General features: G+C 43.9%; 1 protein-coding gene across 1 annotated transcript in view; it reads right to left on the bottom strand.

The window, feature by feature from the left end:
- zranb1a (zinc finger, RAN-binding domain containing 1a) overlaps positions 1-7,838 on the bottom strand; it is a 38,827-nt gene extending 30,989 nt beyond the window's left edge. The window contains exons 1-3 of the mRNA XM_083788223.1: positions 7,435-7,838; positions 5,367-6,071; positions 4,814-5,042 (exon numbers count right to left, since the gene is read on the bottom strand). Of these exons, the coding sequence (XP_083644349.1) occupies positions 4,814-5,042; positions 5,367-6,047 (910 nt within the window). The 5' untranslated portion in view covers positions 6,048-6,071; positions 7,435-7,838. The remainder of the gene's footprint in view (positions 1-4,813; positions 5,043-5,366; positions 6,072-7,434) is intronic.
- Positions 7,839-16,727: the final 8,889 nt, after the last annotated feature.

The raw sequence follows: 16,727 nt of genomic DNA, 5'->3' as shown, positions 1-16,727 counted from the left end.
ATGCCAGGTGACATTTGGCAAACCTTTCCATGGGCTGCCTCAGCCTGACAAAGGATTTAAGGTTAGGCTACATATAACCAGATGCTATGCTGGAGATCTTGTATGAAAAGGTTAAGGACAGAGCAAGATTACAGTAAGTGTATGGGTGTGTACTGTAAGTGGGTGACACATTTCAGCATACAAGATCGGGGGGTTTTCTTGTCTCCGAACAGAGCTTTCTTTGGGGGGGTGACTAGACTACACAGTACACACACGACATTAATAATAATACTAATAATAATAATACATTTTATTTATAAGGCGCCTTTCAGGGCACTCAAGGTCGCCGTACAACAGGTTGAAACAGTTTATACAAACACAGTTAAAAGCAAAACATAACCAAGGTACAGCTTGCAGCAGAAGACAACAGAGGTCAGCCATATGCCTGCCTAAACAGGTGGGTTTTGAGGCGGGTTTGGAAAATGGTGATACGAGTCCATGTTTCTATTATCAGGGGGGAGGGAGTTCCAGAGGTGGGGGGCAGAGCGGCTGAAGGCATTAAGCATGATTGTTCTAGGTCATGAACAGTGTTACTAAAACTATATAAAATGTTCGTCAACTACCGTATTTCACTGACGAAAATTTAATAAAAACAAAATAAGATCTAAACAAGACGACTAACACTATGACTAAATATGCAGATTGCAGACAATTTTGTAGACAAATAAAGAACAGACTTAAAATGTTAGGGAGGGACTAGTGGAGAAGAGATTGTAGATCAATTTGCGGCCCACAGCAAGGTATTGGCATTACGACGCCATCAGGTCTGTAGTGGAGGAGCTTAGGGAGATATTAGGATATTTCGTGCTAATTTGTCTAAAAGCACCATGTTTTGCACAGATGTAGCCCAGGGCATGCTGTAATGATTTAGCTAGGGTGTCACATGTTATCTAAAGCATAATGAAATTTAGAAATGTTTTTTTTATATGGACATCACAATCACATTGCACAATTGTACAATTTGTAGATGCGTGCGTTGCTTACAGTGTGTTAGCACGAGTGCTAATTTTCACAACCTGTCCACAGGAGACTTTTCTAAAAATACGTTTGCCTTATATACTGTTAATGGTGGCCATATGGATTTGGCCGCTGTGGCGAGTCTGGCGACCCCAAAGGTCGGCGACCTCAGGAGCCCTAACCCAATCATTAGAGCATGCCCTGGGCTACATCTGTGCAATATTTGGCGCTTTTAGACGAATTAGCGCGCAATATCCCTAAGCTCCTCCACGACCAGGAGTATATACAGTATACACTTTGTATATCAAGTACTGGGGTTGAGTACTATGTCCACCACTGTTATCAGCCCATTAACTTTGAGTCTAACATGAACGACGGAGCTCTTTTATCAAATCTAATCTTGGGGGAGTGGGGAGGTGGACTCATTGAATTCCAATTATATAACATTTCCTTGCTTAAAAAGCAGCACTAAAGTGTTAGCAGCATAAATGTTTTCATGATTTTGTTTTAATAAAGACTCATTTTCTCCACAAGGGGAAAATGTATTCAGTTGCAGCCTTTAGTTGGCTCGCCGAAACAAAAGAACAATATTAAACAAACAGTGTCCATTTCCTTGTGAGGAAAAACAGAATGGATTGGGATCATCCAGTTTTGGCCCCAGATGGGGCAGCACTGAAACAACATCAAACATGAACTGCGGGGAGCGGTCGGAGCAGCGTGAGGCGAGGTTCTGGGACTAGAGGAAGTGCTGGACGTGACCATAATGGACTGCCTGGCTCGGACACTTCCTCCATCAACAAATACCGCACACACTCACAGAACGCACTTTGAACTTGCCTGCAACGAATGAGTGTATAACATGACCGAGACCAATTAGATCCCATGGCACAACCGAAGAAGATAGAAGCAAAAAAAGAGGCCGGGGTTGTTCAGCAGCGAGTCATAAGTCATAAGGCCAAGTTAATGAACCATGAAAAGGCTTATGTCAGGGCAGATCATATAGGCCATAGGTGAACTGTCTCACTGGTACATCTGTCTTGTCTGTCCCCCCTGGCTGGAATAATATTTTCTACTCCTCAGCAGCAAAACAATCCAAACAGGCAGCAGAGAGAGGCAGGAGGGAGAGAAATCGTGTGAAGGTCAGGAGGACTCTGATCACATGCACTGGTCTTTTCTTTTTTTTGGGGGGGTGGGCGGAGACTGGTGCTCATGTCTTGTCAAGGCTATTTTAGCCTGCTGGCTTGCTTGGCTCAGCACATAGACACCAGTGTTTACAAGGACTGTTGACGGGGAGCCAGCCAGGGGGAGCCTAGCTTCGGATCCAGGGGCTCCACTCTCTCTCTCTAAATCCCTCTCTCTCTCTCTCTCTCCCTCTGCTACCCAGACGGTCCATTCATCCCCACCGGGCGGACAGGAAAACACTCTCACACTGCCTGAAAAGATGCTCATAGTGCCGATAAACCCCAGCGGTTTATTGGGGGGGGGGGGGGGGGGGGGACTATGCCATTCAGCTCTCCCCGGTCCACACATGGTCACTCTGTATGTCCATATTTCATCATTTATAATTTTTTCATATATTTACACCAATGACAGTATGACATGGTGTTGCGCAAAAGTAGAAAAAAATTGATCTTACAAGCTCACTATACATCACGATTCGTGATGTGGCGTGTTGTGACCTTGAAAACGTATTTTTAAAAACATCTTGAAACTAGTAAAGGACGTTGGGTTTTTCCCCCCGATAATATGCCCAAAATAGGGTGCCAAAGTCTGTCTGTGGGTTTTATAAATTAATATTTAACCATTAAAAAGGTATAAACAGGCGATTGTGACTGTAAATAATACTAACTACATTGGATCCAGTGGAACAGGTTCCACAGCATCATTTTCATAGGGCTGAAATTTAGCACCGTATTCACACCGATGACCACGATACAAAAATAATCTCATCCCAGCAAACACGGCCTGTGTAATGAAACCTCTCACGTTCTACTACAGTGAGGGCGGGCCCTGTCACGCCGCTGTCTTAGTTACAAATAAAAAAGGGCACACAATACGCTCCGTCATTCATTGCGCTACTCTACAGTTTCACGTCTAAACAATAGACGAGTGTGCAGGCCAAGAGCAGAAGTGTTGCAATCTGTCACCAAAACCACCAAACGGTATATATACAACTACACACAGCCTAGACTTAACCCTAAAGAGCAGAGGCCGATTCTACGAATGGCTTTTAAATTGGATTTTGGTTTTCTGAAAAGACGTACGTTTCTATATCAGTAGTTCTCAACCTCTTTTATGTCAAGGACCCCCAGAATCATATGCATTTGCCTTGGCCGTCCCATCTCAGAATATTTTGTTCCAGGGACCCCCAGAAGCAAAGATTTGAGTTACAAATGTTGACTTTAAAAGAATATAATGGATATTCAGGGGTTGACACTAAGGTCTCAGAGGCACTTTCCCATTGGTCATGTTCTACTTGCCCAAAGGTCATGCCCACTTGCCCATAAAGTAAATCGTCCATTATAAAATGAAGGTAAAATTTTAATTACTGTTCAATTTACTTTATTTTCTTTCTGGGTCTGTGTGTGCGATAAAAATGTCATACCTCAATTTGTATGCCAAGAACCTACATGCTAGCTATGAATATGACTATGGGTTCACACTTTTACATTTATAAGCGTAGCAACTGTGAAAACAGCATATTATATGTAAACAGTGCTTATATTAAGCACTATTAAGACTCGTTTATAGACAGTTGCATTGCATCCCTTCCTTTCCTCGTCAGGCAACGTGAAAGCAAACTCTACCTGCCCGATTGTTTTATTTACCTGCCAGGGGCAGGTGGGCAACGCTTACAACACCTGTTTATTCAAAGACTTGCACACATTTTCAGGATTTTTCTAAAACAGAGCTATGAGCTAAAACAATTACCGTATGCTTTTTTTTTAGCTCAAAACTGAAATGACACGGCAGGCAGATGCTTTCCCGGGGTTAGCATTATGTTATGCTTTAGCTATTGAAAAATAGCAGATCTACAAGCTCATAGCGTGCCACCGAGTGGCGCGCTACGAGCTTGTAGGTCTGCTATTTTTGAAAAATCAAAGAACCACTGACATAGAAACATAGCTTTTTCAGAAAACTGTCATTTTCAAACAGACATTTTTAGAATCTGATCTCAGGTCAGAATGGGTTAAGGAGGTTGAGGTCACCATCCGTACAGTAGCAAATGGAGGAACTTGAATCCACTCCTTGTCATTGACCTCGGACAAGACAATACAACTACGTTATTACCTCCTCCATCCACGCTGGTATGTAACTCTCTCCGGCGCTATCACACAGTGTGCGTGTGACATCATAAACTACCGTAATAGCCTGCCATCACAATAGAAGCCTTGTAACCGGGGAAGTCAGTTCTTAAATAATAGCTCAGCCTATGCATTCATCATACACGGAATGTAAATACAACTATAGGAAGAGCACTTACACAAGAATACATCAAGACAAAGCTGAATGGGAGGGGGTGGGGAGTGTATGTCACGTGTGTGTGTGTATGTTGTTGAAGTTGTTGTCAACCATTAATCACATCATGAACCGTAGCATCCCTTGCCTGTCAAACATATACAGTACTATATAGCCGATCTACGAGGACACAGAACACATCGCGTCGTGATGCATCGTCAGCCTGTATAGCGGCCATTTTCACCAAAGAGATTTGGTGTAGATGGGGGCGGGGGAAGGGGCCCAAGTATTAGACCCTCTGGGAATAATAATAGTGAAGTGCATCTGGGGGTTTTAAGTGGTTATAGAAACAACTTACCAGCACAAGCATTGAGGAACAGCCAGTCTGTTTTCCTCATTCGATTTTTTATTTGCTTCAGCTTTTTGAAGTCGATCTCTTGCTCCTCTCTGCTGCTCATGGCCCCGGCTGCCAGCTCTATCCTCTGGAAGTCCATGTTCCCTCCGTCCGTCTCCCTCTTGGAGGTGGGTGGGGATCTCCTCTGGCCCTGGCTTCCTCCGCTGCAGCTGCCCCTCCAGCGGCCTCTGTCCTGGGGTTGGACAACACGACTTCAAATCAATATCACCAAGATTATTTAAAACTTTTGTCACGATTACTTTTTTTTGTTTGTTTTGCAAGCTAACAACGCATCACACTGCAAAGCGTTGTGAGCTTCTAGATTGGTTATTTTCCCTATTTGTGTAACAAAGTATAATACATCTTAAAGTGGTTAATCAGAATAATCGGTTTAGTCGATTATAAACACAGACTGTTGATATATAATGTTGATAAATAATATATAAAAAAAACCTTGCTTCTCGACTATTGGTTTTCGATATTAATTATTTGATGATAATTGATTTCCCAGCCCTACCCTGGCCTGCTCATTGATGACGGGCGAGGGCTCCGGCGACTCGGCCAGCTCTATGGCATCCTGGATTTTGTTGTTGTTGTTGGGCTTGGCGTGGGCACACACCACGCACTTGCCGGTCTTGGGCAGGTTCTGGTACGTGCAGCCCGCGCACGTCCAGTGCTGCTGGCGGGTGTTGAGCCTGTTCTTGTCGTTGTACTCCTCACAGGCGGGGTCCACCACCACCACGGGGGATGGCGGTGCCGAGGCGGGGCGGCGGCCCCCTGTGTTGGAGCCCCCCGTCGAGGAGGTCTCGGGGGACTCCGTGGGGGGGCTGCGGGCCCTCTGGCGTGGCGACAGGCACTGCGTGCAGCGGATGGCCCGGGGCCAGTTCAGGTAGGTGCACAGGTGGCAGGACCACTTGCTGGCGGCCTCGGCGGTGTTGGGCGCCTTGACCCGGGGCCTGGCGCTGGAGTCCGGGCAAATGAGGAGGCTGTTGTTGCTGCCGCTGTTGTTGTCGGTCCTTGGCACCAGGTCCCATTCCAAGCCGGGTTCACGACTCGGGCTGCTCTTGTAAGGTTCCTCTGTGATGATGGCGGGCCCTCTGGACCTCTGCGCACGACACATGGTGCACTTTCCCGTTGAGGGCCAATTTTCGTAGGTGCAATAGTCACAGGACCATTTCGTCTTGTTCTCAGTCATCATGGGAGCTTCTGGTTTTTGGTCAACCTGTAAACATAATAAAACAGCAATAAGAGACAAACCCCATGCAAGTGTGCCAGCAGTCAAACGGTCTGGCTGTGTCCACTATTACAGTGATTCTCAACCTGTGGCTCAGGACCCCCAAGGGTCTCCAGATGATTTTTGAGTGGTGCAACCACTCCAAGGAACAGCAATGTCCGTGTTCACCTATGTACCTATGTGGCCATGAGCACCAGTATATGACTATGAGTACCAGTAGGGGCGCTGTTGTGCCAGAAACGGAGAGAGAGATAGTATTAGTGCTGCACTGTTGCCTGCTAATGAGAGAGAGAGAAAGGAGAGGAGGGGGGGGAGGAGAGGAGGGGGGGGGGGAGGAGAGAGAGGGGAGTTGCAACACTCAGTTCACACAGGTGTGATTTATTTTAGTTTTTAGTCCCAGATGACAGTGAAGTGACAATGTATTAAAGGACTTTTAAGACCTTGTTTATATAAAAGGACCATTACTGCATCAAAAGTAATCAACAAATCCTATACTATATTTTCACAATATGCATTTGTGGAACCGAGTCAAACTAAATGTAATTTCTCAACCAAACGATTCCAAGTCCTTGTTAGGGTGTGGGATGAGGGATCCCCAGTTCAAATGTGATCATTTTGGTGGGTCCCCAGTTAAAAAATATGATCATTTTGGTGGGTCCCCGGTTCAAAAATATGATTTTGGTGGGTCCCCAGTTCAAAAATATGATCATTTTGGTGGGTCCCCGGTTCAAAAATATGATTTTGGTGGGTCCCCAGTTAAAAAAATATGATCATTTTGCACTGGAAATGGAAACCTAAAGCACTTGGGTCAGAGTCCACCAGTGCTCTCCTGGCCTGGGTCAACAACAAATGTACTTCACTAAATGTCATATGTGTTCAGGATTATGCAAACTATATTAGACTGACTCCGACTCGTCAGGTCAGGTCATCTTTCGGGGACAGCAGCCGTCCCCCTCACAGACAGACTAGACAGTGTATAGTTATATAACACAATAAAATGCAAGCCAGCTAATGCCATTCGACATTATCGAGCACACAGTTGGCAGGCAGGATTTTTAACAGTGGTACATGTTATTGTGGGTTAGCGTTAGCTACAGTAGCTCGTGATAATGTTACACACACTCACTGACTGACTAGGGTTCTTTAGCTGCTTGTTGTTGTGATAATAACTACTAGCCAAACAGCTAACGTTAGCTTGGGAATTAGAAATGTTGTCTATTTAACATAAACCGTTAAATGAAATACCCCCGGGGACGAGGAAAAGGGTCTCGTATTGCGTAACACACACACACGTCACACAAACACACAGTACACACACGGCTAAAAAGACGACATGTCAAACTCTTCTTACCCGTAACGTACGGTGTCACACGGTTCGCTGCTGTTGTTTTTCTGGAGTGTAGTCCCGTAGAAAAACCACAACAAACCCTCTTGGTCAGTCCTCCTCCTCGAGCTAACCAAGCGTTCCCAAGAATCCAAGCGTATTTCAAATAGCATGTATACTCTAGCTGTCTCGAAGGCTCTCACATCATGTTTACATTTTTAACAAATAATAGCTTGCTACTAAACATATCCCCACGACGACGACGACGCCAGCGTAAAGCCCCCACCAGTCTGCCTTATCATGTTGCTAAAATAAATCCCCCTCGCAGACCAGACAGTCACTCCATGGTTGGGTTATTTTTTCTTTTTTTTTCTTCCCTTTTTTCACCGTGTTTTAATGGCGGCGACGGGGAGACAAATGAACACCAGGGGCAAAACAAACGCTCAGTTCACAGAGAGAGGAGAGCAAAAAGGCAGGCCAGGCTGGCTCCGTCACGAATCATCTGGTACAGAGAGAGCACAACGGGATTGGACCAGGACTGGATGCGTAACTTTGAAAAGAGTGACACTGTGGCTTTGAATGCTTTCACTGTCACTGTCACTGATTGAAAGTAAAAAGAAAAAACATTATCCATTGATTGATTGATTGATTGGGTACAGACTAGTCCAAAGAAGGTACAGGTCAATCAATACAAAAACTGCTAGGATAAAAGCAGACATTGTACTATCAGGGTCCTCCAGGATTCCCCTTCAATACAGTACAGTAGCCTACCTCTGGTAGCCTAAATACTGACATACTGTAAACATGTACACCTATATCTATCTATGAAGAGACTGATCCTGTTACACAGTAGACTCAGTAGGCTAGACACAGACACACCCGATATCAGGGACCTTTCTTTTTTTTTACAAGAAGAGCCATGTTTTTATTGTATTAATAGTCAGTGTGCACGTTTAATTATGACACCACATTTCCAACATATTTTGATTCTACATAATATAGGCCTGCATAAACCTTGATTTCTTCAAAAAAAAAATATATTTTTTCTTTCACATCAGGATGTAATGATTATTAGGATGAGCAATAATCCACTGTATGTCCTAGCCGCAATTTGCAACTCTAGATTTTTGAGTGGTGCTCCAGCTAGCAATGTCCGTGTGTATCATGTATCATGAGCACGAGTGGTGTGCGCATGCATGAAACCAGCAATGGAGTGAAATTGGAGAGGCTGCGCACGCAGCACAGAAACAGATCACATCTTGTGCTAAATAAATAGCGTCAATGCTAGCGAGCTAAAATATAGCCATCCTTGCTCTAGAACAGGGGTACCCAACTGGCGGACCTCTTTGCGGACCACATAACAAAATACATAGTTTTATTTTAAACCAAAAATCCTCTCTCTAACACTTGCCAGTGTGCCAGTGATCATGCTCCCCTGTGCCGATGTTGGCATATAGACTGCCTACCCTGCTCTATAGCCAGGAGTGCTACCTGAATATAGCCTATAGCTATTTTACACGCATTTAAAAAGATATATGTGCATCTGCACATACGTAGGCTGTTGACCTAAAACATTTGATCCCACCTGGATCTTTGAACTCATGACCTTGCTCCAAAAAAAGGGCAGATAATCTACCACTACACTATGCGACTCCAAAGCCAGTAGTCAATCAGTAGGCCTTGAGGCTCATGAGGAGCCCTTGAAGTAAGTGCCGATGGCAATCAAACAATGGCCTAATACAAGCACGGCATCAGAGTACCGGTATGTAAACGCACTGGACGGAATATGTTATCACGTGAACCAATATGAGCACTGCTGTGCAATCTCATCAAATAGGAGTTTGCTTTTAAGGATGATTGGTTTGGGAAACACATATACTGCAACAACTCTGCTCCAGGTGCTAACTGATTGCGCCACTGGAGCTTAGATATACACTTTTCTATAATAATAGACAATATTTAGACTTATAGTTATAGCTCACTACAAGTGAGGTTTGAACTAACAACCTCAGCAGTAAAATGCAGCATATCAGCCTTGGGAAATGCACGCTACATATGTGGTTTTGAGGACAACTTGATTGGGCATAAGATCTCTGCTACAGGTGAGGCTCGAACTCTCAACCTCGGCATTGCCTAGCTGCAGGTTACTGTCATATAAGTACAGCGAGCTAACCGATTGCACCACTGGAGCTTATATATACACTTTTCTAAATCAATAGACAATATTTAGACTTATAGTTATAGCTCAATACAAGTGAGGTTTAAACTAACAACCTCAGCATTTCTCAGCAGTAAAATTCAGCATATCAGCCTTTGGAAATGCACGCTCCCTCTGTGCATTTCGTCTGTGGTTTTGAGGACAACTTGATTGGGCATAAGATCTCTGCTCCAGGTGAGGCTCGAACTCACAACCTCAGCATTGCCTAGCTACAGGTTACTGTCATATAAGTACTGCGCGCTAACCGATTGCGGCACTGGAGCTTATATATACACTTTTCTAAACCAATAGACAATATTTAGACTTATAGTCATAGCTGACTAAAAGTGAGGTTTGAACTAACAACCTCAGCCTTTCTCAGCAGTAAAAGGCAGCATATCAGCCTTGGGAAATGCACGCTCCCTCTGTGCATTTCGTCTGTGGTTTTGAGGACAACTTGATTGGGAATAATATCTCTGCTCCAGGTGAGGCTCGAACTCACAACCTCGGCATTGCCTAGCTGCAGGTTACTGTCATATAAGTACAGCGCGCTAACCGATTGCGCCACTGGAGCTTATATATACACTTTTCTAAATCAATAGACAATATTTAGACTTATAGTTATAGCTCACTACAAGTGAGTTTTGTACTAACAACCTCAGCATTTCTCAGCAGTAAAATGCAGCATATCAGCCTTGGGAAATGCACGCTCCCTCTGTGGTTTTGAGGACAACTTGATTGGGCATAAGATCTCTGCTCCAGGTGAGGCTCGAACTCTCAACCTCGGCATTGCCCAGCTGCAGGTTACTGTCATATAAGTACCGCGTGCTAACCGTTTGCGCCACTGGAGCTTATATATACAATTTTCTAAATCAATAGACAATATTTAGACATATAGTTATAGCTCACTATACGTGAGGTTTGAACTAAAAACCTCAGCATTTCTCAGCCGTAAAATGCAGCATATCAGCCTTGGGAAATGCAAGCTCCCTCTGTGCATTTCGTCTGTGGTTTTGAGGACAACTTGATTGGGCATAAGAACTCCGCTCCAGGTGAGGCTCGAACTCACAACCTCGGCATTGCCTAGCTGCAGGTTACTGTCATATAAGTACCGCGCGCTAACCGATTGCGCCACTGGAGCTTATATATACACATTTCTAAATAAATAGACAATATTTTGACTTATAGTTATAGCTCACTACAAGTGAGGTTTGTACTAACAACCTCAGCATTTCTCAGCAGTAAAATGCAGCATATCAGCCTTGGGAAATGCACGCTCCCTCTTTGGTTTTGAGGACAACTTGATTGGGCATAAGAACTCTGCTCCAGGTGAGGCTCGAACTCACAACCTCGGCATTGCCTAGCTGCAGGTTACTGTCATATAAGTACCGCACGCTAACCGATTGCGCCACTGGAGCTTATATATAGACTTTTCTAAATCAATACACAATATTTAGACTCATAGTTATAGCTGACTACAAGTGAGGTTTGAACTAACAACCTCAGCATTTCTCAGCAGTAAAATGCAGCATATCAGCCTTTGGAAATGCACGCTCCCTCTGTGCATTTTGTCTGTGGTTTTGAGGACAACTTGATTGGGCATAAGATCTCTGCTCCAGGTGAGGCTCGAACTCACAACCTCGGCATTGCCTAGCTGCAGGTTACTGTCATATAAGTACCTCGCGCTAACCGATTGCGCCACTGGAGCTTATATATACACTTTTCTAAATCAATAGACAATATTTAGACTTATAGTTATAGCTCACTACAAGTGAGGTTTGAACTAACAACCTCAGCAGTAAAATGCAGCATATCAGCCTTTGGAAATTCACGCTCCCTCTGTGCATTTCGTCTGTGGTTTTGAGGACAACTTGATTGGGCATAAGATCTCTGCTCCAGGTGAGGCTCGAACTCAGAACCTCGGCATTGCCTAGCTGCAGGTAACTGTAATATAAGTACTGCGCGCTAACCGATTGCGCCACTGGAGCTTATATATAAACTTTTCTAAATCAATAGACAATATTTAGACTTATAGTTATAGCTCACTACAAGACAAGTGAGGTTTGAACTAACAACCTCAGCATTTCTCAGCAGTAAAATGCAGCATATCAGCCTTTGGAAATGCATGCTCCCTCTGTGCATTTCGTCTGTGGTTTTGAGGACAACTTGATTGGGCATAAGATCTCTGCTCCAGGTGAGGCTCGAACTCACAACCTCGGCATTGCCTAGCTGCAGGTTACTGTCATATAAGTACCGCTCGCTAACCGATTGCGCCACTGGAGCTTATATATACACTTTTCTAAATCAATAGACAATATTTAGACTTATAGTTATAGCTCACTACAAGTGAGGTTTGAACTAACAACCTCAGCAGTAAAATGCAGCATATCAGCCTTGGGAAATGCACGCTACGTATGTGGTTTTGAGGACAACTTGATTGGGCATAAGATCTCTGCTACAGGTGAGGCTCGAACTCTCAACCTCGGCATTGCCTAGCTGCAGGTTACTGTCATATAAGTACAGCGAGCTAACCGATTGCACCACTGGAGCTTATATATACACTTTTCTAAATCAATAGACAATATTTAGACTTATAGTTATAGCTCAATACAAGTGAGGTTTAAACTAACAACCTCAGCATTTCTCAGCAGTAAAATTCAGCATATCAGCCTTTGGAAATGCACGCTCCCTCTGTGCATTTCGTCTGTGGTTTTGAGGACAACTTGATTGGGCATAAGATCTCTGCTCCAGGTGAGGCTCGAACTCACAACCTCAGCATTGCCTAGCTACAGGTTACTGTCATATAAGTACAGCGCGCTAACCGATTGCGCCACTGGAGCTTATATATACACTTTTCTAAATCAATAGACAATATTTAGACTTATAGTTATAGCTCACTACAAGTGAGTTTTGTACTAACAACCTCAGCATTTCTCAGCAGTAAAATGCAGCATATCAGCCTTGGGAAATGCACGCTCCCTCTGTGGTTTTGAGGACAACTTGATTGGGCATAAGATCTCTGCTCCAGGTGAGGCTCGAACTCTCAACCTCGGCATTGCCCAGCTGCAGGTTACTGTCATATAAGTACCGCGTGCTAACCGTTTGCGCCACTGGAGCTTATATATACAATTTTCTAAATCAATAGACAATATTTAGACATATAGTTATAGCTCACTATACGTGAGGTTTGAACTAAAAACCTCAGCATTTCTCAGCCGTAAAATGCAGCATATCAGCCTTGGGAAATGCAAGCTCCCTCTGTGCATTTCGTCTGTGGTTTTGAGGACAACTTGATTGGGCATAAGAACTCTGCTCCAGGTGAGGCTCGAACTCACAACCTCGGCATTGCCTAGCTGCAGGTTACTGTCATATAAGTACCGCGCGCTAACCGATTGCGCCACTGGAGCTTATATATACACATTTCTAAATAAATAGACAATATTTTGACTTATAGTTATAGCTCACTACAAGTGAGGTTTGTACTAACAACCTCAGCATTTCTCAGCAGTAAAATGCAGCATATCAGCCTTGGGAAATGCACGCTCCCTCTTTGGTTTTGAGGACAACTTGATTGGGCATAAGAACTCTGCTCCAGGTGAGGCTCGAACTCACAACCTCGGCATTGCCTAGCTGCAGGTTACTGTCATATAAGTACCGCACGCTAACCGATTGCGCCACTGGAGCTTATATATAGACTTTTCTAAATCAATACACAATATTTAGACTCATAGTTATAGCTGACTACAAGTGAGGTTTGAACTAACAACCTCAGCATTTCTCAGCAGTAAAATGCAGCATATCAGCCTTTGGAAATGCACGCTCCCTCTGTGCATTTTGTCTGTGGTTTTGAGGACAACTTGATTGGACATAAGATCTCTGCTCCAGGTGAGGCTCGAACTCACAACCTCGGCATTGCCTAGCTGCAGGTTACTGTCATATAAGTACCTCGCGCTAACCGATTGCGCCACTGGAGCTTATATATACACTTTTCTAAATCAATAGACAATATTTAGACTTATAGTTATAGCTCACTACAAGTGAGGTTTGAACTAACAACCTCAGCAGTAAAATGCAGCATATCAGCCTTTGGAAATTCACGCTCCCTCTGTGCATTTCGCCTGTGGTTTTGAGGACAACTTGATTGGGCATAAGATCTCTGCTCCAGGTGAGGCTCGAACTCAGAACCTCGGCATTGCCTAGCTGCAGGTAACTGTAATATAAGTACTGCGCGCTAACCGATTGCGCCACTGGAGCTTATATATAAACTTTTCTAAATCAATAGACAATATTTAGACTTATAGTTATAGCTCACTACAAGACAAGTGAGGTTTGAACTAACAACCTCAGCATTTCTCAGCAGTAAAATGCAGCATATCAGCCTTTGGAAATGCATGCTCCCTCTGTGCATTTCGTCTGTGGTTTTGAGGACAACTTGATTGGGCATAAGATCTCTGCTCCAGGTGAGGCTCGAACTCACAACCTCGGCATTGCCTAGCTGCAGGTTACTGTCATATAAGTACCGCTCGCTAACCGATTGCGCCACTGGAGCTTATATATACACTTTTCTAAATCAATAGACAATATTTAGACTTATAGTTATAGCTCACTACAAGTGAGGTTTGAACTAACAACCTCAGCATTTCTCAGCAGTAAAATGCAGCATATCAGCCTTGGGAAATGGACGCTCCCTCTGTGCATTTCGTCTGTGGTTTTGAGGACAACTTGATTGGGCATAAGATCTCTGTTCCAGGTGAGGCTCGAACTCACAACCTCGGCATTGTCTAGCTGCAGGTTACTGTCATATAAGTACCGCGCACTAACCGATTGCACCACTGGAGCTTATATATACACTTTTCTAAATCAATAGACAATATTTAGCCTCATAGTTATAGCTCACTACAAGTGAGGTTTGTACTAACAACCTCAGCATTTCTCAGCAGTAGAATGCAGCATATCAGCCTTGGGAAATGCACGCTCCCTCTGTGCATTTCGTCTGTGGTTTTGAGGACAACTTGATTGGGCATAAGATCTCTGCTCCAGGTGAGGCTCGAACTCACAACCTCTGCATTGCCTAGCCGTAATCGATTGCGCCACTGGAGCTTATATATACACTTTTCTAAATCAATAGACAATATTTAGACTTATAGTTATAGCGCACTACAAGTGAGGTTTGAACTAACAACCTCAGCATTTCTCAGCAGTAAAATGCAGCATATCAGCCTTGGGAAATGCACGCTCCCTCTGTGGTTTTGAGGACAACTTGATTGGGCATAAGATCTCTGCTCCAGGTGAGGCTCAAACTCACAACCTCGGCATTGCCTAGCTGCAGGTTACTGTCATATAAGTACCGCGCGCTAACCGATTGCGCCACTGGAGCTTATATATACACTTTTCTAAATCAATAGACAATATTTAGACTTATAGTTATAGCTCACTACAAGTGAGGTTTGAACTAACAACCTCAGCATTTCTCAGCAGTAAAATGCAGCATATCAGCCTTGGAAAATGCACGCTCCCTCTGTGGTTTTGAGGACAACTTGATTGGGCATAAGATCCCTGCTCCAGGTGAGGCTCGAACTCACAACCTCGGCATTGCCTAGCTACAGGTTACGGTCATATAAGTACCTTGCGCTAACCGATTGCGCCACTGGAGCTTATATATACACTTTTCTAAATCAATAGACAATATTTAGACATATAGTTATAGCTCACTACAAGTGAGGTTTGAACTAACAACCTCAGCATTTCTCAGCAGTATATCAGCCTTTGGAAATGCATGCTCCCTCTGTGCATTTCATCTGTGGTTTTGAGGACAACTTGATTGGGCATAAGATCTCTGCTCCAGGTGAGGCTCGAACTCACAACCTCGGCATTGCCTAGCTGCAGGTTACTGTCATATAAGTACCGCGCGCTAACCGATTGCGCCACTGGAGCTTATATATACACATTTCTAAATAAATAGACAATATTTTGACTTATAGTTATAGCTCACTACAAGTGAGGTTTGTACTAACAACCTCAGCATTTCTCAGCAGTAAAATGCAGCATATCAGCCTTGGGAAATGCACGCTCCCTCTTTGGTTTTGAGGACAACTTGATTGGGCATAAGAACTCTGCTCCAGGTGAGGCTCGAACTCACAACCTCGGCATTGCCTAGCTGCAGGTTACTGTCATATAAGTACCGCGCGCTAACCGATTGCGCCACTGGAGCTTATATATACACTTTTCTAAATCAATAGACAATATTTAGACTCATAGTTATAGCTCACTACAAGTGAGGTTTGAACTAACAACCTCAGCATTTCTCAGCAGTAAAATGCAGCATATCAGCCTTGGGAAATGCACGCTCCCTCTGTGGTTTTGAGGACAACTTTATTGGGCATAAGATCTCTGCTCCAGGTGAGGCTCGAACTCACAACCTCGGCATTGCCTAGCTGCAGGTTACTGTCATATAAGTACCGTGCGCTAACCGATTGCACCACTGGAGCTTATATATAGACTTTTCTAAATCAATACACAATATTTAGACTCATAGTTATAGCTGACTACAAGTGAGGTTTGAACTAACAACCTCAGCCTTTCTCAGCAGTAAAATGCAGCATATCAGCCTTGGGAAATGCACGCTCCATCTGTGGTTTTGAGGACAACTTGATTGGGCATAAGATCTCTGCTCCAGGTGAGGCTCGAACTCACAACCTCGGCATTGCCTAGCTGCAAGTTACTGTCATATAAGTACCGCGCGCTAACCGATTGCGCCACTGGAGCTTATATATAGACTTTTCTAAATCAATACACAATATTTAGACTTATAGTTATAGCTGACTACAAGTGAGGTTTGAACTAACAACCTCAGCCTTTCTCAGCAGTAAAATGCAGCATATCAGCCTTGGGAAATGCACGCTACCTCTGTGCATTTTGTCTGTGGTTTTGAGGACAACTTGATTGGGCATAAGATCTCTGCTCCAGGTGAGGCTCGAACTCAGAACCTCAGCATTGCCTAGCTGCAGGTTACTGTCATATAAGTACCGCGCGCTAACCGATTGCGCCACTGGAGCTTATATATACACTTTTCTAAATCAATAGACAATATTTAGACTCATAGTTATAGCTCACTACAAGTGAG

The sequence above is a fragment of the Protomyctophum parallelum genome (genome assembly GCF_964188405.1).
Source record: "Protomyctophum parallelum genome assembly, chromosome: 17".
Taxonomy (NCBI): domain Eukaryota; kingdom Metazoa; phylum Chordata; class Actinopteri; order Myctophiformes; family Myctophidae; genus Protomyctophum; species Protomyctophum parallelum.
Note: the sequence above shows the minus strand (reverse complement) of the source record. Positions and strands in the feature narration are given on the sequence as shown.